Source organism: Crocodylus siamensis, chromosome 12, assembly GCF_052110815.1.
Source record: "Crocodylus siamensis isolate JL-2025a chromosome 12, ASM5211081v1, whole genome shotgun sequence".
NCBI classification, from domain to species: Eukaryota; Metazoa; Chordata; order Crocodylia; family Crocodylidae; genus Crocodylus; species Crocodylus siamensis.
Genome location: NC_143406.1, coordinates 45,145,055 through 45,166,399, shown reverse-complemented (window position 1 = coordinate 45,166,399; position 21,345 = coordinate 45,145,055). Strand labels below are relative to the sequence as shown.

The 21,345-nt window shown below is 56.5% G+C and overlaps 2 protein-coding genes across 3 annotated transcripts in view; one reads left to right on the top strand and one right to left on the bottom strand.

Annotated features, from left to right (window-relative positions):
• The window catches only part of NATD1 (N-acetyltransferase domain containing 1), a 29,683-nt gene extending 19,647 nt beyond the window's left edge, over positions 1-10,036 (bottom strand). Inside the window, exon 1 of the mRNA XM_090023503.1 lies at positions 9,861-10,036. Coding sequence (XP_089879629.1) covers positions 9,861-9,957 — 97 coding nt within the window. The 5' untranslated portion in view covers positions 9,958-10,036. The remainder of the gene's footprint in view (positions 1-9,860) is intronic.
• Positions 10,037-17,231: 7,195 nt separating this feature from the next.
• The window catches only part of MAP2K3 (mitogen-activated protein kinase kinase 3), a 45,832-nt gene continuing 41,718 nt past the window's right edge, over positions 17,232-21,345 (top strand). The window contains exon 1 of one of the 2 annotated variants that reach the window (XM_090023455.1): positions 17,232-17,385. In XM_090023455.1, the coding sequence (XP_089879581.1) occupies positions 17,370-17,385 (16 nt within the window). In that variant the 5' untranslated portion in view covers positions 17,232-17,369. The remainder of the gene's footprint in view (positions 17,386-21,345) is intronic. The other variant, XM_090023454.1, reaches the window with a different exon arrangement.

Below are 21,345 nucleotides of genomic sequence, written 5' to 3'. Positions count from 1 at the left end.
CGGCAGAGGCATTAACCCTTCCCAGGTTGGGCTGTGACAATAAGCTAGGACCCCCGCTTTGGATTTGCCTGCCAGTTCCCCGAGCTCCTGCTACCCAGCCTCAGCCCTTTGGGACAGACCCAACATATGAAACCACCTCGAAACCCGGCCCCTTTCCTCCGCCCAGGTCCCCAGTCTGGCCCAAGGGCCTGGGTTCTTCCCGGACTCGTCATTGCTTTGCGTGCCCAAGAGCTCCAAAATTCCCCGGGCCAGCCTGCCCGAACAGCGGCACCGCCCCCGTGCAGAAGTGACATTTCCCGTCATCTCCCAGAACCCCCCAAGTCCACTGTCCCTCGGGACTCCAGCTCTTCACAGGCCAGGACTCGAAGAAACAACAGGCACGATGGAGCGATAACGTTTTGGTGCCACTAGATCTGTCCCTGCCCCGCTGCAAAGATGTTCCTGGGAGAAATGGACTGGACTGAAATCCAGCAGGATGAAGAGCAAGAGGGGCACCCGAGCAGGAACGTAGTAGTCCTCATTTAAAAGTTTCACTGCTAAGACTTTCTGGTGCGAGTGTGGCCTTGGGTCTCGTCCTTCCTGGGGTGGTTGCTAAACAGAGGCCCTGCCAGGCTGTCTGCTGCAGTCATTACTAAGACGTCCCCAGGGCTAATGCTGTGTTCCCATTTGCACGCAACCTGTGCTCGCACCGGCAGGATTTGCGTGTCTAACAGTGAGACCCTGGACTTCCCAGGCTTGGCTCAGTGAAGCTGATCATGCAAATCCCCCAAGTGCACACATGCACTAGCCAGTTACGTGGAGCTAGATTTGCATACAGCAAAAAGGTGATCTATTTGAATTTACCCAATCGTTGTGGGCAGAGGGAGGTGAGGCAGCTGCTTTACCCTAGGGAGGATAACAGGAGGGCTATTAAGTATCACGTTCCAGGGCAGAAGCAAACTGGGAAGAGGCCAAGGCAAGCCCCCTGCAAGGGGATCCTGGCTCTTTCATCTGAAGCACATCTCCTCGCAAGGCAGATCCACCCAGGTGTGATTTCGGAACAGGCAGATAAACCTGCACGCTGCTTTGTCTTGCGCGTCACAGCCCTGTTAGCGCTGCCCTCAGACCGGACTCACCCCAGCTGCTGGGCTCGAGTCCCACCACGCTGGATTCACGCGCTCTCAAGCATCCCTTGGTCCGAGAACGTCGCGGTCACGATTCTTTCCTTGGCCTCTCTGGTCGACTTCCAGGGCACAAATTCCCCGTGTCTGACGTTATCACAGACGTAAGCCCTCAGTCCCCATCTGCCCTGCACTCCCTGGACCAGTGCTGATGCTTCAGTAGCTCATGCACAGCTCCAACCCCATGGGCAGTTTAGACTTGGGATTTGCCTCTCGGCGATCTGCAGAGCCTGCGTCAGCTGCACCCGGGCACAGGCTCCGAGGGCTACCAAACACCAACCCCTCCTTACTTCAGGCAGCACAAGAAAGAGAGAGGTCTGGTCAAACTATTTAATGCGTACATGTCTCTGGCTGCCTGAGACAGGCACCCTGCTACCCGCCGAGGGGTAAACTGAACACAGTTTTAGCTTCCACTTGTTCCGAGTAAGAGCAGGTGCACAGGCTGTTACTACAGAGCAGCACGAACAGTCTTTGGCCCAAGTTTCTTAAGGAGTCCAAGATCTTCCTTCCATCACATGGCTTTTCCTCCAAATTATAGTGTCTCTCTCCTGTGTAGGAAGTTCCCTTCTCTCAGCCGGTCCCCCCCTTAAACCAACCCTTCTGCTAAGAAACATGCCCCTGTTTCCCCTCTTCTACCCCAGCTTCCTGTGCCTGTGAATTCCCCTAGCTGGGGGGAGGTGTTTCTGACCCAGGGTTAAACACTTTGCTGCTCTGTTCTGTTCAGGGATTTCCCACTCGTCAGGTGCAACTCTCCACAGACAGTTTGCAGGAAGCAGCATTTCAGTAGGATGCGGCCACCCCATCATCCCACCTGGATGGGGGCCACAAAGGTTAAGCCACCGTCCAGTGTCCCTGGTCTGGAGACGAGTGAATCGCATGCTCTTGGGCCGTGTCCCCACTCCCACCCCAAGGCGTTCAGCGTCACACGCTGAACAAGCTCAGAGTTGACCGCGCCAATGCAGACAAGCAGACGTTCTCCAAGACATCACACCCTGTTCTAGCCAGGTTGTGGTAAGAACTCACTTGCCAGCCCCCGAGCAAAGGCAAGGCTAAAAAGCATGCTATGCTGAGCGAGGCTGCAGCCAGTGGTTTAGCTCTGAGCAGACAACAGCCTGGCTCCACGTGAGAGACCGGACAAAAAGGGGTCCTGCCTTGAAACGGAGCTAGAAGGAGCCACCCAAAACGGAGGAAGGAGAAGCATCTACTTGCCCAAGCTGGGACTGCAGGAGAGAGGAAAGCAGACCAGGCCGCCTGATCTAACAGGCATCACTGGAGCAAACAGGCAGAGACAATCTCCAGGGCAGCTTTTCCCTGCAACTGTTCAATCTGTCATTGAATTCTGCCCCTGCAATCTGTTCCAGGCAGGCAAATCCCCATCCCAGGGGGTCCTGGATTTCATCGTCATCCGCCTCCCCCGCAGAAGACCCCAGACTCTAGCAACGTCCTTGCTTGTTGATCTCCCCACGCCGAGTCGAGCATTTTGTAAGTTGAAAGACCAACCATACTGTTCAAGAAAGGAGGCGAGGCAGGGCCGAGGAGGGAGCTGGCACACAACAGAGGCGAGGGACAGATAGCGGATCTGTGCCGAACTACCACTTGCTGGCTATCAGATTAAAGAGATGCTAGGCCTTTGTGAAGCCAGCCTGATCAGTATGAAGACACCTTTTCTTGAGCTATCATCTTGCGTCAATGAGTTGCCAGCATGCTAACTTATGGCAGTGCTCTTAGGAGGAGTGCTGCACATTTCTCTGCGTTTGGGTTTTCTCCTCCAAACGCGGGCTGCGTCCCCACACCATCCCTTAGCACGACTTATTTCCCCAGGGGAAACACCCCGGCAGGGAAGAAAAAAAAAAAACAACCCACAGTGCGCCTCCCACGAGGGAGCACAGGGTGTTTCTCTTCTGCAGGAGTCTGCGCCCGAGCATAAAATGGCTGCTGAACTCTGCCCAAAGGAGAGCCAAGAGGAGCGGACAGATCCAGACCCCAGCCAACCAATACTACCCCAATCTCGCAGCTAGGGAGCGAAGACGAGTCACCGGGCTTCCAAAAGACCTGCTCTTCTGGGGAGAGCAAGGGGTGGAACTTGCTTTAAGTGGATCATGCTGTAATAAAAGAGAGACAAGGCAGAGAAGACAGAGTAAGGATGGGCCTAGGACCTTCCCAGAAGGCTAACAGGGTGGGAAGATACAGATACCCGCTGTTCAGAAGATACGGTTTAATCCTGCCTCTCGCACGCCTGCTCCTCACACCCGCGGGCTGTGCCAGGGCCTCGCGAGTCCAGAGGTCAGTCACCCATGCTCCCTTGCTAGTCCTGCGAAGGTGGCCGAAACGCAAGGCACAGTGCCGTTTTTGGGGCCCTCCCAGCTCAGGGGTGCAGCTCCCCCCTTGCCAGCCGAGAAGGTGAATCCTGGACTCCCCAGTGGGTGCAAGGTCCTCTTCTACGTGGACGTGCCAAAGCAATCATCTCGCCCTCTGGATAAGAGATGGAAGGGTAGCGGTTGCCCATGATGGGCGAAGGCAGCGCAATGCCCGAGTCTGCTACCAAGGCAAGTGTCGCACATCAGTTTCAGTGTCTAAAAACAGCCAAGTCACAGAGTTTTCCTCAAGTCGCCCAAATTGAGGGCAAAACCAGACTGACAGAGGAAGAGGAAGAGATGGCATCATTGTACTAGCATATTACACCTGCAAGACGCTCCCAGGTGGGTGCTGCTCGTTCTGGCATGGCCCCTGCTCTCCCGAGAAAGACGAGATGCGCTGTTTCATCGGGGTCTTTTGCCACGCCGCTTGGGCCTCACACTCCTCACCCTGGCCAACAGCGAAGCTGGGAAGAGCTGCACTCACTGGAGGTTGCTGTGTTTACTCTCTCCCCTGTCCAGATACCTGCATTACACCTAGCTGGTTCCTTTTGGGCCAGCCGCTGTCCCTGGGCTCCCACCCACACAGACCTCACCCAGGCAGGAGACAACCGCAGCACGGGAGCAACACGTGCGAAGCTGCTGCTCGCCCGTTTTATCCTTTCCCCTCTCGGTCGGTCTCGTCTATTCAGGCTGCAAGCTCTCAGGGCAAGATCTGCATTACACTGTACCCGATACGCCGCGGGGCCCCAACCTTCGCTGGGCCCTAGGCAATTCCATGGTAAACACAATGAAAATATTTAAGCTGCAGACACTCCCTCACACGTTACCTCTGGACTGGGCCTGCTGAGCGTAAGGGAGTCCGAGTCAACGCAAATCAGAGACTGTGGGGCCCAAATAAAGGAACAAGGCAAGAAAAAGCAGCACGGAGGAGGATGTGTGCATTTGTTATGTAGTATATATAGAAGAACGGAGCAGTCCCACGCCCCTCCCTTTTCCTGGTTTCTTGGGTTGCAAGTCTGAGCTGGGGAGGCAGGTCTAAGCACCTGACCGAATGAAGTAGAGCCCAAGGCTTTGTGCAGGCTGGGGGATTTTGCACCAGTAGCACTCTGCCTCGCACACTCCCCCTGGGGAGTTTAGTTCCCAGTGGGAACAGGCACAAGTTGAGGCCAACCCTTCGGGGCCACTGCACAGTTAAGAGGGAGCTCCATGTACGCTACTAACACGGCTGCCCGCTTCCAGAGGTGCCGAGCCTCTGCCAGTCCCAGTCAGTGCTCAGAGAGTTTCCCAAATCAAGCCCTGAATGCATCTACTAGGTGAATGCTTACTCCCGAATTTAACAGAGCCCAACAAACCACGAGCAGGTCACACACAGCTCGTCAGTCCCCGCTGCAACGGGGAACACAGGACACCGCTTCCGAGACCTGGTATCACAGCCCCCGCAGCTCCATTTTCTTGTCTTAGGTAGCGCTTGCAGGTCCTGAGAGCAAGCAGCCTCCCCGGGCTCTGCAGAGCCGCAGTTGGGTAGTTCCCAAGCTCTGGGACATGACTTCCTACCAGTTGGGCTTTTGTGACCAGCCCTGAACTGTGAAGGAAGCACGTGCCAAAATGGGCTCAATGCTGTGCTGTGAGCTTGGGCAACTTGCTCCACCCTCAGTTTCCCTGTCTATAAAATAGGAATAAGGCATCTCTCCACTGCAGGGATGCAAGGTGTGAAAGCATCCGAGCACCTTGGTCCTACACTAGCAGGGCTCACATGAGGCAAGCCTCGCCTGGCTTCACCCCACTTGAGACTGCCTTCAAGAAGCAAGGCCCTCCCCTTGTTCTGCACACTCCAAAGCCAGAGAGGCAGCAGTGAGGACACTCTGGGGACGCCCCCACTGCCCTGCTCGAGAGCAGCCGGGGCGTCTGCAAAGCATCCCGGTTTGGGGCATGCTCCCAAGCCATGCAGAGCTAGCGCAGCCAGCCCCTCAGAGCCACAAGACCGCCAGTTCCCACGTCCCCTCAAGTCAGAGGTCCTGGCTGGCCAGGACATCGTCTCTGGTGCACGTTCCAGTCCACAGGAGCCTGTGGTGCAAATGAAAGGAAGGGGCCAGGAGGTGGCCGGCTGAGGCAAACTGTTGCCTTCGGGCTGAATTCTGCTTTCAGTTGCCCTGATGCACAGCTCCGACGGGCTCCATCGGGGGATCCGGCTCCAAACACGGTAAGCTGGCATGGGTCCTTAAAAGAGCTGGAAGCTGTTCCCAGAGAAGGGTTTCATCCCCCTCCCCTCTGCACTAAATCATCTCGGTCTGGAGAGAGAATCCCCGGGAGAGGCTGCTACTGAGCTTTTATGGCCAGCGAGCTCAAAGGTGATCATTAAGCCATTAGCAGAGGCAACTGCAAAATTAAACAGGAACAAGTTGTTCCAGGCAGCTCCCATCCATCTGATTTGGAGAGAACTTTAAGGGCTGTTCTTGCTCTCGGTAATGACTCCAAGCAACTGGCACGTTACTACGGAGAGAAAACAAAACAGACCACAACACGCCGCGCAGAGCAGATAAAACACAACTGCCGCCCAAGACAGCAGCCTTCGAAACAAAAGGGGGTTCGTATTTATTTAAAGCAGTTTCCTGTTTGGGATTTACCTCCAGATCAAGTGGCTGAGGAGGGCAGCTGCGATCATGCGAAAGGAAAGGAACTTCGTTACTTTAAAAGAAAACACCGCCGTGTACCGAGAGCTGGGAAGGAAGCAGGTTTTCCACCCCATGAGGTGCCTGCCCTGATGGGGCCTGGGAAAGTTTCTGAAATCCCAAAACCAAGACCATTCCAAATGTTTCCAGGAAAAACTAGAGACAGACACTCGACTGGTGTGAATCAGGCAGAGTCCCCGGTCTTACTCAGTCTTGAAACGCATCCCAGATGGGTGCTCAAGCCACTGGGATATTAACTCTTTTCTCTCGTTTTGAGCAGAAAATGCAGCCTGGACCCTAGAAACCTCTCCCGCAAAAGCCAAAAAAAGAAAGGCGCAGGTGGTGTTTTTTCCATGGAAAGATTCATTTTTGATGAACTGACTTTTTCCAGGAAAAAAACAAAAACCCATCTCTTGGGAAATGCTCAGACCAGCTCTAGCTGTTAGCAGAGTCTGAGCAGAGAACGCAGTTGGCCTCTCACTTCCGATGTGCCCCATCCGAGACAAAGACTGACTGGAAAGTCAGACTAGGATCACTTCACTTGCAAGGTCTCAGGGCTCTTCCCTGTAGGAGGCATGGGAAGGGAAGGGGTTAAGAGAAAGCAGCCCGTTGGGCCCATTAGAAGGTTTTTCACCACATGCTGCAGGGAGGAATATCAGAGTGGGGGAAGCCAAGAGTGCACCCTCAGATAGTGACTGTGCCCTACATGAGAAAGGGAATGCCAGCCTCAGGCTTGACAGCCAAAGCAAATGGAAACGAACCCTAGCCAGGACCAGCTTGTGCCTGAAACACGGAGGTGACATCAGTACAAAGGGCCTCCTTCCTTTCGCCCGTGACCACCCTGGGGAATGTTTTCTACAAGCAGCACCACGCCACTGAATGACTGCGCCTTGTGTCCATAGATCATGTCCGAAACAGGCCAGAGGCCCACTGCAACACCTGCATCGGGATGCAGTGACAGGCAGCAAGCAGCTCTGAGACACGGGCACCCTGCTGAATGCAGAGCGAGGGTCTGCAAACCCCCCAGCACCTGTGTTCAAGTACATCTGACGCCCAGCCTGGTAGATGTGCTGCAGGTAAGTGCTTCCCGGCTGCTCGAGGTTTCTCAGAAATAAGCATTAAGCCACAATCCCTTAATGGCAGGTTTATCTTGTGACCACCTTCTAGGGTTGGTTATAGCTAATAATAGCGGCAAAATAAAAATAGACCGACTGACACTGCAGTCAAACACACAGCATAATTACCCAGGGTTGGAACAAGCTCACACCAGGGCTCCTGGGTCCTAGTCCCACCTCTGCCACCGATTCATCACGCGACCCTGAGTCACCTCACTTCCCTGCAACAACATTTCCCCCTTCTGCAAGACGGACAGAACAATGCTGGGCGTCGGTGAAGTGCCACCGTGCCAGCACATGCTCACACTGCTGGTTCGCCGTACCGGGACCGGGGAGTCATATCTGGAATCACAGAAGGCCAAGTTCTCAGCGCAAGAGCCGAGGCCCAGACACTCACAGGATCAGCAGCAGTCGTGGGTGATGCTGCCTGCCAACCTGCTGAGCTTCCAAACACTGGTCATTAGGGTCCAAACCAACCTTGATGGAAGTCAAGGGACATTCCCAGACTTCCTTAGGGTTGTATGAGTCCTGTAGTGAACAGAACGGACCGACACTAACTTATTCACTTATATTTTTGCATAGGTGGTTTCCGGCTGGGTTGAGGTTCTCTCGCCAGGCTCTTTTCCCGGTAAGGGTCACTTTGTCACCACACCGACTGGCAGGCAGCAGACAGGGCAGGATGGCTCAGAGTGGCCCGAGCTTTTGCAGGTGACAATCACCTGTCAGGATGGACGCTAGGACGGAGTCCACTCCTAGCATCATAGCTGCTTGTGGGCTGTGAAAGCTGCCCTGCCTGACCTCAGGACAGCACAGCCAAGCACCTCTGCTGTATCTGAGTGGCGGGGACTCTATTCAGGGGTACAATGCTCAAAAATTAACTTCCTCAAAACAGTCTTCTGCTCTGAGCCTTCCCTTCACTGTTGGCATGCAGAAGTGTTAAAACGGGGAGCCAACGTGTGCCTCTGCACACTTCAAAAGGAAATGCGCTGCATTGTGTGCATGCTAACAAAAAAAGGAGATCAAAACTGAACCTGGTCTGCTCCTTGGCTCGCTCATTTTCTGTCACCCGGCACCATTTAGTCTCCTTTGCTGCCTATACCCATTGCTGAGCCTGAAGACTCCACTTTGTAATTAGTGGCTTGAGAGGGGGGAAGTTTCTAAAATAAAAAAAGACGCAAGCTATTCTTGTTGTTTTATTGAGAATGCCTCCTACTCCATGTATAATTTCCGAACTAGCCATCCATTTTTATAACAATCTACCCTGCAATTTCTGTACAGCAAGAAGATAGGAGAGAGAAAGAGAATTAGATTTAACCATTAGAACTGTCATGGATCGAGATTTTGCCAGACAACAGGAAGCGTTGTGGGGTGCCTTTATCTCATTTCTTAATGCAAAATAAATGCAGCAAGCGGGGCAGCTAGCGGAGCCCACAGCAAACGGGATCTTTGTGGCAGGGTCAGGACCTGTTATCGCTAATGCAAACACTTATGCACACAAGTGGTCCTACTGATTTCAAGAGGATTAGTCGTGCCCCCGCAGTCTGCTGGACTGAAGCCTGCACGCGATTAGATTGAGGTGACCCTCCTGCCAGCCAGCTCTCTGCAGGAGGGGCGGCAGAGAGGACTTCAAAAGCACTGAAAGGAACAGAGCTTTAAAACGGCCTCTTCCCAAACGTTGGAGGTTATGACTGTACGCAATCCTGAAGACGCACGCACGGCTGCTCCTCTTTGCTACTGTCAGCCGTCCCACTGAAACAAGTGAAGTTACACGTGCACGCATAAGCTGACAGAACCAGGGGCTGATCCTGGTCTCCCTCTCCCTCCCAAGTTAGAAATGCTTCGTAAAAAACAACAACCACCACCAAAAAAATCTCTGAGATTCGGCCCCTTAGCAGCTCCACTTCAGGCTGCTCCTGGAAAGCGCCGAAGCCAGAGGTCACGCCACAAGAACTCCCTATCAAGACTTTAAACGGTCAAAGCCAACACCTGCCTCCAGAACACCCGCCTCGCCCCGCAACCCCGGTGCGGCACACGAGAGAGGGATTTCTTTCCACTGCCCATCAGAAAAAACGAAAGGGATTTAAAACGGTTGTTCCCGTGGGTTCAGAGCCCTAAGCTACCGGGCCGCAGCTACTCGGGGCAGGTCGCGGGGAGGGGGCTCGGGAACTCGGCGCGGCTGGCTCGGGAGAGGGTGGGGAGGACGCAAGGCTGGCGGGAGAGGGACGGGGTCAACCGTGGCTTGCACAGCGATGCCGAGGGAGGCCGACCGGGACAGCCACAGGCGCGGCGGGCGCCCGGGCGAAAGCCACAGCAGGAGCAGGGCGAGCGGGCCGCCGACAACCGGCGCCCCCCGGGTCGTCTCCGGCTTCCCCAAGCCGCCCGCGAGGGGCTCCTGCCGCGCCCCCGCAGCCGAGCGGGCCGGGGGGAGCTCGGGCGGCGCCACCCCCTGCTCCAAGCCGCTCCGTCGCCCCGGCCCGGGCTCCGTCCGGCGGGTGCTCGGCCCCCGAGGACGGGGCGGCTGCAGCGGGGCGTCCCGCCCGCCCCGCGCCCCAGCCTCACCGTTGAGCCGCACCGTGAACTGCCGGCGGCGGCGGTCGTGCTCCACGCGGATGGGGCCGGCGGGCTCGGGCGGGCCGAGCGCGGCGGCGTGGGCCATGGCCGGGCCGGGCACGGCCTCCCGCGCCCGCCGCGCCGCGCCGCGCCGCAGACAATGCTGGGGAGGGACAGCCAGGAAATCAGCTGGGCGTCACGTGGCGCGCCGCCGCCAATCGCCGCGCGCCGCTTTTGTTTTGATACATTCCGGGCGGCTCTTAAAGGGACCCCTCCCCCCTCCCGGGGAGCGGGCCGGAGCCGGGCTCGGCGTGACCCGCCTCCCCGCTCGGGTGGGACGCCGCCACCTGCCCCGTGGCCCGTCGGGGCCGCCTCCACTTACCCGGCTGCAGCCTGAGCCCATTGCTCTTTGTTGTGTCGCCTCCCAGCTCCAGTCTCGTTGGAACAGGGGGTTGAAGGCTGCTCTTCAACACCCCCCCCCACAACCCCCACTTCAGTCTCTTCTGTAGACTAAATCAGGCCGGTCCCCTCCAGCTTTCCTCACCAGTCCTGTCCCCAGGCCCTGTAGGCTCTCTCCAGGTTGTTGACCTCAGATGCAACTTCAACTTACCCTGCTGCAGGGTGAGTTTTCCCTCGGATGCAACCTCCACTTACCCGGCTGCAGCCTGAGCCCATTGCTCCTCCCTGTGTCGCCTGCCCCCACTGAGACCAGCTCAGCGCCAGCCTCTCTGGAACCGCCCTTCCAGGGGGTGGAGGCTGCTATTCAATCCCAGCCCCACCGCCCCCCAGACTAAATCGACCCAGTTCCCTCAGCTGTTCCCCACCAGTCCTGTCCCCCAGCCTCCAACCATTTCTGTTGCCCTCCGCTGGACTCCCTCCACAGCCTTCTGTAGTGGGGGGCCCAGGTGTGGCCTCACCAGTGCTGAATAGAGGGGAAAATCACTGCCCTCCATCTGCTGGAAACACTCCATAATTACTAATGTAATTTTGTCCTTCCGCAGCACATACCCCAGGATAAATCCCCGGGGTGGAAGCAGCTGTTCCCAAATGCAAGCGCCTTCCTCCACTCCCACTGATGCTGCTTTCATCCTGGTGAGAAGCGGGCAGCGGTGTCCCGCAGGGGTCAGTGCTCGGTCCAGCGCTTCTCAACATCTTTAAGACCGATTTGGACGCGAAGAGCTCACTCTCCGTGTTTGCAGATGACACCAAGTTATGGGGGAGCGTGGTCACGCTTGAAGACAGGCTACAGATACAGGCGGACCTAGACAGGCTGGCAAATTGGTCGGATGGGAACCTGATGAAGTTCAATGTCGAGAAACGTGCTGCACTCCCTACACACCCACAGGCTTGGCCGCACCAGACTGACCAGCACCACGAATGAAAAGGACCTGGGGGTAATAACAGACCACAGTGTGAATATGAGCCGGCAGTGCCATGTCGGAGCCGGCAGGACAAACGGTACTCTGGCATGCATCAATCGATGCATCTGCACCAAAGCCAAGGAGGTGATTCTTCCGCTCTGCTCAGCGCTGGTGATACTGCAGCTGGAGGGCTGCGTCCAGGTCTGGGTGCTGCACTTTAACAAGGATGAGGCCAAGCTTGAGAGGGTCCAAAGAAGAGCCAGGGTATGATCAGAGTCTTAAAAAGCAAGCCATACGAGGAAAGGCTGAGGGACCTGGGGCTCTTCAGCCTGAGGGAAAAAAAGGCTAAAAGGGGACCTGATAGCAGCTTACCACTGCACTAGGGGAAGACATGAAGGCCTCAGTGAGCAACTGTCACCAGGACACCCGAGGGGAAAACCAGGAGTAATGGCCACAAACTGCTGGCTCAACATTAGAAAAAACTTCTTCACAGCCAGGGTGTCCAGACGGTGGAATAAACTCCCTCCAGAGGTGGTACAATCTCCTACCCTGGAAATCTTCAAGAGAAGACTGGACGGTCACCTTGCTGGGGTCACCTGGCCCCCAGTTGTCTTTCCTGCCTGGTGCAGGGGGCTGGACCTGATGATCTTGCAGGGTCCGGCCTTACAATCTATGTCTCTATGAAAGCCAAGTCCCACGGTACCACTGAGGGCGCAGATACAGACAAAGAAAACCCTGGGGCGGTCCTTGATTTGTAGGCTGGTGGCAAATAACGAGCTCTCCAAAAAGGCAGCAGGCAGTAGCCGATTCCACTCCGTGCACCCATGTGGCAGGTGTGTCACTTGAAAGGGGATTTTGCAGGCGTAGGGATGCCAGCCCCCTGTCAGCGTGCACACGTAAGCAGCCGTAGGCCTATTGCTCACAAGCAAGTAGGGTATACCGGGCATGGAGGTGCCGGGCTCTGTCTGAGTGTACTCTGGGTGGGAGCCAGTCGCTGGATTTAGCCAGGGATGATCCTGCCTTGAGCAGGGCCCTGGACTATGTGACCTCAACAGCTCACCCATGCACCCCACTGTGATCCTTTCTGCCTGACACAGGCCGATGACAAGTGGCTGTTAGACTCTGGAAGTGAAGGGGCCTTCCCCTGTTTTAGCCCCAACTGCTAAGTGGTCAAGGCAGTGGTTTTCAACCTTTTTCAGTTGCAGACCCATTTGGAAATTTCAAATGGAGGTGCTGACCCCTTTGAATTGTAAGTATGGGTATTCACATATTTTCAATTGAACATATTTTTGCTGTCCCCTTAGACGGAGTCTGCGGACCCTGAAGGGTTGCAAACCAGTGGGCTGAGGCATGCACCCAAGGAACTGGAGACTCAGGTCCTAGGCCCCAGAGTGTTTGAGCCTGATCTTCTCTGACTTCCCAGCACAGTGCTCTGACCCCTAGGTTACACTTGAGGTCGCCCTGGAAAATGCCAGCTCTTCGTTTTCACTTTTTGCCTGCAGAAAAATAACAGAGAGGTTTCCCTTTTGCAAAAAACTCAGAAAGACCCCAGCTACGGATTCCTGTTTGAAATCTCTGGGTCTGTCTTGTGGATCGGGTTTGTCAGCCTAACAGGGTTAACAGTGTGGCAGCCTGCAGCACCCTTGAAGGACTCTCAAGGCATCCGAGGGTGCTGTGTCACCCTAGTTGATAGTGTATTGGGTTAGACATATATCTGTCCCTTTTAAAGCTGACCCCTGCCCTCCCCAGGCAGCTTCAGGGGAGGAAATGAGGACTGGGAAGATGTATGGACCTGTGACGGGGCTACTGAGTCCTAACCTGCACCCTTGCTCCCAGTGGGGCAGAAACCACTGCACTGCAAGCCCTCCAGGGGCTGTTAAATGAGAGGAGAGATGGTCCAATTAACACCAAACATTTTGAAGGGCTACTAAGCTTCAGGATGCAGGGCTTCAGTTTGTCTCTCACGGTTAGAAAATGACTGTGGGGGAAGATTATCCCGGAAGCAGGACTGGGTAGATATGGCCACGCGGCTCCTGGTTTGGCACCGCAGAGCAGGGCAGTGTTCGGTGCTGCTGCCCATCCTGGTGTGTTTCCTGCGTAAGCACGGCCTTACTATGTACGAAGCCCAACTTCCCACCCCACCAGAGTGCTGTGGGGTGTGTGCTGTAAACACCGAGGCCTTCAAAAGTGGCCGTCACACACCCATATCATGAACATGAGCCAAGGAGTGCTGATTTGCTGTCCACTACTGCTAACAGACAGCAGTGTTACCGAATGTACATGGTCAGTCAGTCATTTTACTGGAAGCTTCATGCATGACCAGCGGGGAAAGCGAGACTTTGCCCGGAGTGGGGTGCCCCCACCGAGACCCCTTCCAAAGTCCTGCCAAAAATACATCGTAATGCGAGACATCACAGCTGCGGGCCCATGCCACTCGAGGATGATGCTCGTGTTTGGGTTTTGCAACAGGTATTAAAATGCTGAAGTGGCCCCTCCAGCGGTAAGACGAAGGAGCCTTCCCGGCCCTGCCAGGAACAGCTGCCTCCAGAGTTTCCATCAGGCTTCCAGCTGCAGCAAGCAAAGCCACGTGCCCCCATGTTATATCACAGAGTGATTAGCTTCCTGGTGGATGATCCAGCTCCCGAGCACATGCTGATCTCTGCTGTCCAGAGCTGCCTGACTCTCACAGTCATAGCGTTTGAGATATGTCTTGTGGTCTTTAAGGAATGATAAAAATCCACCGCCCTTACGGAAAACTATGAGCACGCTCGTGCTCCATTGGGAGCTTTTGCTGTTCCTGCATCTGGGTTATTTGCCTGTGCCTCAGGCCAGCAATGACAGCTAGCTCTGATCTCAGACGCACTTCTCGAGCACGTCAGAAGGCAGGGAAGGGTTGCACCTTGCTTTCATAAGCAATAGCTTTGTCAGATGCTTTGGGAGGCAGACAGGGGTAGTCACATGCAGAAGCAGCGACACCAGGAAAGGTGCTCCTCAGAGGCAGCATTGCCTTGAACTTTAAATCTGGGCAGCGTCAAGCCCAGGACGCTGCCTGCCATTCTGGGCTGGGGAACGCTTGCTGGGCGCATCTTTTTATTACATCCAAGGTGTCTTGTAGGCACTCCTGCTTTACCTAGCCGTGACATCAAGTTACCATCCCAGATCTTGATGCTGATCCTATAAAAATCCCACTGCAGCGCCTTTCTCATCTGAAGGTCTCAAAGCATGTTACAAACACCAATTCACTAATTTACCCAGCAGTGCCGGACGCGTCAGTAAGATGAAGGGATTGCTTTGTTTCCCCCTTTATGGGGAATATGGATGGGGTGGGAAAGAGCACGTCTCTTAGGAGAGGAAATGAGGAACAGCTTTCAATGTGAGCGGCACAGAAAGGGCAGGGCCCAGAGGCTGGACACAGGTACTGGAACCAAAATTTACCCGGCGGGACATGAAGCCAACCACGGCAGGACTGTAGAGAGCCCCTAGGCTCTTTGGGATTGCAAAGGGTCAAGCTCTCAAAGGGAGGGCATTGGCTCCCTCCTGACTCGGAGGACCTGGGGCTGTTTGGGAGTTGCTCTCACCACTTCCTGCAGCGCGTGGGAGGGCTGTCACCAAAACACCCACCCAGGGCCAGCTCATTCAGGCCTGCCTGTCTGGAGTTCAGCCTCCACCCCTGATTTTTCCGGCACCACAGATATGTCACGCCAAGCAGCAGTGCCCACAGACACGCCATGCTGCTACAGGCTGGCTGCTTCCTGGAAGCAGTGTAGCTGTGTTTGTGGGCCATTGTGGGCTGGCTAATTGCAGACGGGAGGATTACGATCACTTCTTTTGATCTCCGGTAGACGCAGGCCCCCTCATTTGGGCATCAGGTCCTGTAGCTGGTCACTCTAGAGTAGTAGTTTTCAACCTTTTTTCATTTGCGGTCCTCTTTGGAAATTTTAATTGGAGGTGCGGGCCCCTTTGGATTGTAAGTGTAGGTATTCACATATTTTTGCCTGATCATAGTCATCTTTCATGGACCCCTTAGATACAGTCTGCAGACCCCCATGGCCCATGGACCACGGGTTGAAAACCACTGGTCTAGAAGAACATTTCACAAAGACGTCCAGTCCTAGAAGGGGAACCAAATGAGTCTGATCCTCCTGCCTTGGAGGAACGAGTCCTGCCAGCACTAAGCATTACGGGGATGAGCACAAGGCTCTTTTCATGGGCTTGGCCATGGAGGACAGCTGGGCACGTGGCTGCTGTCTTCAGTGAGGATGCACAAGTCTTCTCTGCTCGCTGGGTTCAGCAAAGCCTTTGTGACACCTTGGACCCTTCTCTTGTTTTTTCCCTTCCCAGGGACACACTTGTCAGGACCCCAACACTGGCAACACAGAGTCCAGGCTGGCAAGGAACTCAGGGAACAGATGTGAAGGGAGAACAAGAAAACCCCTCCGTTTCTAAGGGATTTGCCTGTGTGCATCACTCCACCAGTCCTTCTGTGCCAGCTCTTCTGGCCTGCCCTTTGCTGGGATCACAGCACGTGGGGGGCAGGTGACTGCTCAGAGCAGAGGACCGGGCCCAGGGCCATGGCTGGCAGAAGCGCTGACTTGTTTCAATAGGAGGCCCGAGGAATGTGAATCCTATTCGGGCCCCAGGAAATGCGTTTGCTGGCTGGAGCCCACAGACACGTCTTCTGCACGTGGGTGCTTCTCTTTCGGGGAGCCCTACTGCAGCAGCTGGGGTGTGGTTTAGAGGGGGGCCAGGCGCCTGAAGCTCCCACTCCTATCCTCTGGAGCAGAGGGGGCACGGCAGCTCTCAGCCTCAGCTGGGACGCGCCTAGGGCTGGGCTGTCTCCAAATTCTGGCTCTTGTGCTTGCTTGACACTTGCCCATGGCAAAATTCACCTCTTCCTCCCCCAAGGCCAAACCAGGCAGGAAAGCACCAGGGAGACGGAAAAGCAGGGCAGAAACTGCCCCACGGCTGAGCCAGGAGACAGCAGCATGTTGGGGTAGAGGGTTGGTTCTCAGGGGGCGGTGGGGGGACAGGACAACCAGGCTGGGTGCTGCTGGAAAGGGCTGATTTCTGGCCATTAAGGTGCAAAGTCTGCCCTTTTACCCGTGCAGCTTGGAAGGGCTGAGGGAGACCCGCCCCAGAGCTCGGTCCCAGGCCCTTTCAGGCCGGACCTGCCCGAGAACAGGCCAGGAGCCGGGCCGAGTCTGCGTCGGACAAGGCGTAGCTACTCCCACCGTGGATCCGAGCCAGCGGGACAGCCCAGTACTTCCTTCTCAGGCTCTGAGCCGTCCAGCGCCCCACGAGGTGCCACTTGGCCTGGGACCCCTGCCTGGGGAGATCCAGGTCTAGGCCTAACCAGCGGGACAGCCTCATCCTTTTCATTTTCCTACGTCACTAGGTGGCAGAAGCAGCACGACTGAAAGGCAGATGTTGCCGGGAACACCCCGCAATGGTCCAGGAGCCCTGGGGCACAGCTGCCTTCCTCTCCGCTGGGGAGGGTGTCCCGAGGGGGCTGCGGGGGTCCCGCACACGCACGCGTGCATGTTCAAAGCAGGGGCTCTCCCCCCCGAGCCGCACCCGGGAGATGCGAGCGGAAACCTTGGGGGATCCTGGAAGGAGATGGTGGGAGCCGAGGAGCGAGCCAGAGGAGCCTTTGCTGAGCGTGCATGGGAAGGCGGGGGCAGCAAGCGGCAGGCCCGGGGGCGGGGGCAGGACTGGAGCTGCGGCGCGAGGAGGAGGCTGCTGGACTGGGCGTGAAGGCGGGCAGCGCCGGGGCTGCCCCGCCCCCTCACAGCCAGGCAGGAGCGTGGCCCGCTGGATCCCACCGCTGCCCCGACGCTGGGCCGCCGGGCGCGAGGCCGTGTCCCTGGCGCGGCGGCGCGGTGCCAGGCGCGGGACAGGCGGGCGGCAGACCCGCTCTCGGCCCCCGCCCCGCCCCGCCCCGCCGCCTGCGCTACCCCGGCCGGCCGGCCGGCAGGGGGCGGCCGCGCGTCGCCGCGCCCCCTCCCCGGGGCTAGCCAATGGGGAGGCAGTTCCGGCGGGGGCGGGGCTCCGCCAATCCGGCCCCGCCCCCGCACAGCTGCTCCCGGCTGCCAGTGGCGCGGCCGGCCTCCGCTCCGGGACATGTGCGCAGCCCGCGCCCGCCGCAGCTAGGGCCAGCATGTCCCTGCCCAGAGGTGGGTGAGCCGCGCCGGGGGGGCCCTGCGGCCGGGAGCGTCCCCGCCGGCCTGGCCGGTGCCCAGAGGGGGCAAGAGCAGGAGGGGCCCCTGCCGCGTGCAGCAGCGCGCGGGGGACGTGTCCTGGTGCCGGCGGGGCGCCCCGGGGCTGCGGTGCCGCGTCGGGGGGGCTGGGGCTGCGTGGGGTCTTATGTGAAGTGGGAAGAGCGGAGGCCGGCTGGTGTTGCCCAGTCTTCCCTGCGCAAGGGCCCCGCGCCCGCCGGCAGGTAGCCCCGCGCGGGGCGGAGAGACACGTCGGAGCCCAGCTCCCTCCCCGGCCAGCTGTCGCTTGCGCCGAGCCGGGACCGTGGCGGCGGCGCACCGGAGCCTCGGCATCCAAAAGCCCGTGCCAGCACTTGCTCCTCCCTGGTTTGGGAGGCCGGCTGAGGGCAAGCTGTATCCTGGCAGGGGAAGCGCCATGCGTCCGTGTCCAAGAGGGCAGTTTCCCCCAACCGCTTTGCAGGAGAAGTGCTCTTCTGGCGTTTTAAGTGCAGTTTATGGAAATGGGAGTCTCTTATGGCTGAGGGCAAGGAAACCTCAGGGGCATCCGAACCCCAAGCCTCCAGGCTTGGACCTGCACGTAGGATGCCTGCCGAAGGTGGCATCTGAAGCCCCGGGTGGGGTGGAGGGTGTTTGCCAGCAGCGTGGCTCTGGACGGACTCACAAATTTGGAATCGATTTGGCTGATTTGGATTGGGACCTGCAAAATCCTCCTTAAAAACAAAACACTGCATGCTTAGCTGCCATCACTTGCATGCTTAATCTCTGACAGGTCCTGCCGACCTGCATGTGGTGAACATTTGCACAAGTTGCCTGTCTTCACAGAGAGCATTGCACAGATTTTCAGGATTTTGTGCTTTCACGGGCTGACCACGGTGTTTTGTTTTTTGGTTGAAGAGAGAAACTAGAAATTTCAGCAGATGGGCTGCAGGCTTTTTCTGTCTGTGGCTGAGAGGCCACGAATGCTAGAGGGTCTAGAACGAGGGAGGCAGATGCTGCAGATCTAGCTGGGAAAGCGTAGACAAAACTAAACCTGAGCTGATAACAGCATGTGGAGCTCAGCCTGATCAGCTGCATAACATCCTCCTGTCGGCAGTGGGAGAAATAAGTGCTGTAATGCTCATTTTAAAGGCGACCTTGTGGCCTGTCAAGGTTTGGGTTCTTGTCAAGACCCGCTAAATGTGCCTCTCCAGGGGACCGGGGGCATCGGCCTCGTCCCTGCTGGCATCAGTCTGTAACCCATGTTTTCGTAAATCAATTCCAGTGACCTGCATCGTTACAATGAGGCAAAATCCTTATTTTTGTGTGCTTTAAAAAGAAAATGGAGTGCTTTTAAAAGTGCTTTAAAAAGAGAATGGTCTCCAGTTGCAGCATAGGCGGTTTAGGTTGGACATCAGGAGGAACTTTCTGATGGGAAGGGTAGTAATGTACTGCAACAGGTTACCCGGAGAGGTGGTGGAAGCTCCATCCTTGGAGGTTTTAAGGCCCAGCTTGACAAATCCTGTCAGGGATGATGTAGTTGGGGCTGGTCCTGCTTTGAGCAGGGGGTTGGACCAGATGTGACCTCCTGAGCTCCCTTCCAACCTGAATTTCTGTGCTTCTATGAATTTGAGCCAAATTGGGGGCTGGGATGGTTTGCTTTTCAACCCTAAAGATTTGTTTGCCTGTCCTAATTGAAGTGTCAACTCAAAAACATGATGATGATCAGAAATGCAGTGAAAAGGGGCTCAGGCTCTTCACAGCTGCCTTGTGTGAATAGGTCAGCGGGGGAAATGACAGCAAACCTCTGTCTCCGGGGGCAAGTCACGGTTGCAGCTTCATCAACTTTGGAGCCAACTGCATGTCGTTTTGGTGGCAGGCCAGGAGCCACGTGATGCAGCTTCAGGGGGGTGTGAGTGCGTGGGCCGAGAGGGGAATGCAGGGGCAGAGCCGGCCCTCCCCAGCTCTCGTGTGCGTTTCGGATGGAGCGGCGCTCAATCTGCGAGCTGTGGTGCACGTTAACCAAAGTGTGTCTGTCAGGCCTTACCTGCACTTCCTTTAGCGCCTGCATTGCATTGGGCTGACTGTGTGTAATGGCTGGCATTATTTATATGGCGTCAGCGCGTGCTTCATGCCTTGCCTCTGAGTAAGAAGACGAGGTCCCTGGCCTGAGGGGATCGCGTTCTGGTGAGGCATTTGACATAATGGGAGGTTACAAGATCGGTGCGGAGCGAAAGAAAGGGAGCGGGCTGCATCGGGAAGGAAAGCAGCATGGGGACGATGGTCCGGGGCATCCTGTTGTCTAATGAAATACAAGGGTGGGAGCAGGCAGGTCGTTCCTGTCCTGTGATCAGTGCTGGATACTCCTGAGCTTCAGCGGCTGCTTCTCATGTCACAGGAATAAACTGGATTTAGGTTTTTGGGGGACTTTCCTTCCCCAGGGCTGGTGCACAGGAAACTTGGAGTCAGGCCCCATGTGAGTGGGTGAACAACACACGCAGCGTGCCTTTGCTTTAAATGAGCTGCATCTTAAACGGAGGGAATGTGGACTTGTGTTTCCTGTTTGCTGTGTAACCATGGGATGAATCAGCAGCGACATAATGGTGCTGAATGGAGCTGTTGACTCATAAGCAAGAAGACACATGCTAGCCCTGGCTTCCTGGGTTAAAGGGGTTCAGCTGTGCTGCTGAAAGGGGCAATAATGCCTGGGCCTAGGGCAGGCTGCCTTGCTCGAGTTGCAGATGGAAGGATGGCAGGCACAGGGACGTGGGGGCTTTTGCTCTGCTTTAAAATACCAGCATCTGCCCCTTGGGGTATGAGCTGAAGACGGGAGCAGGATTCCCGAGAGTCGTCCCCTTGGCAGCGAGGTTTGTTGCCCCTGGAAGGATGCCGAGCGGAGGGGGGCGCGTTGCCTGCAGAACATGCTCCGTGTTGCTGCAGGGAGGAGGAGGTTTTGAAACCATCTGGTTTCCAGGCTGCCGGCTGCACACACTGGCTTTGGAGAAGAGCCAGCACCTGCCCTGAACGATTGTGCTCCCTCCGTGCCGAGCACACGCGTGCAGCCCGTTCCTCCTTGTCACGCTGAAAGCCTCCGAGCCTTTTGAGATGCTGCAAGCATCTGCTTCTCTCGCCGAGTGGCGATGGACGGCTCCATCTCTGTTCAGATCCTCTTCAAGCCTGTGTCTGGCCCGAGCATTTTTCCCCTCTCCTGCTTCCTTTGTTTCCCACTGTGCTGCCCCAGCTAAGGGACAAAGCACGTGTCTGCTTCGAGCACCTCTGCTCCCGTGTGCCTGGGCACTCCTCCGTGTGCCATCTTCAGTCCTACTTGCTCATGCGTGCTGGTTGGGGAGCACAGCTCCACAGCGTTTGTCCGGTACCGATGGTCCCTGGTTTTGGGACAGCCACTTTCACCCGGGTAGTCTGCACTGGCTGTATGTGCTTCGGTGACAGCCATGGCAGGAGGTGTCCCAAGCTGCCCTGCTGGATGGGCTGAGGCTTCCTCCTGTGCCTTTGGGGAAACTCGCCAAGTGGCATCTGGCAGAACCAGCTTCCTCTCTGCTTCCCTTTCATGTCACGGCCTGATTAAAACCAAGAGGCGGGCACAGCATCTTTAGCTCCCCGTGGGGATGTTTACAGACACCCCATCCATCTTTGCAACGAGGCAGCTGTGATTATTCCTGTTCCATCGCAGGACAGTCTTGTACCTCCTGGAGTTTCCTAAGATGTCACGTAACTTTACATGGCTGCGTGACGCTTGCAAATGGAATGATGCTGGGCGAGAGAGAGCTCTTCCTCCAGCGTGAACCGATCTGTCGAAACCTCTCTGGAGGGAAGCTCGGTGTGGCACCTAATGCTGAGTTCAGCTATCTCTTATTTTTCTTCCCCTCCCTGCCTCCCCTGCAGTGCTGGGGAACATTTTGGCTTCACCTGCAAAATCGTCAG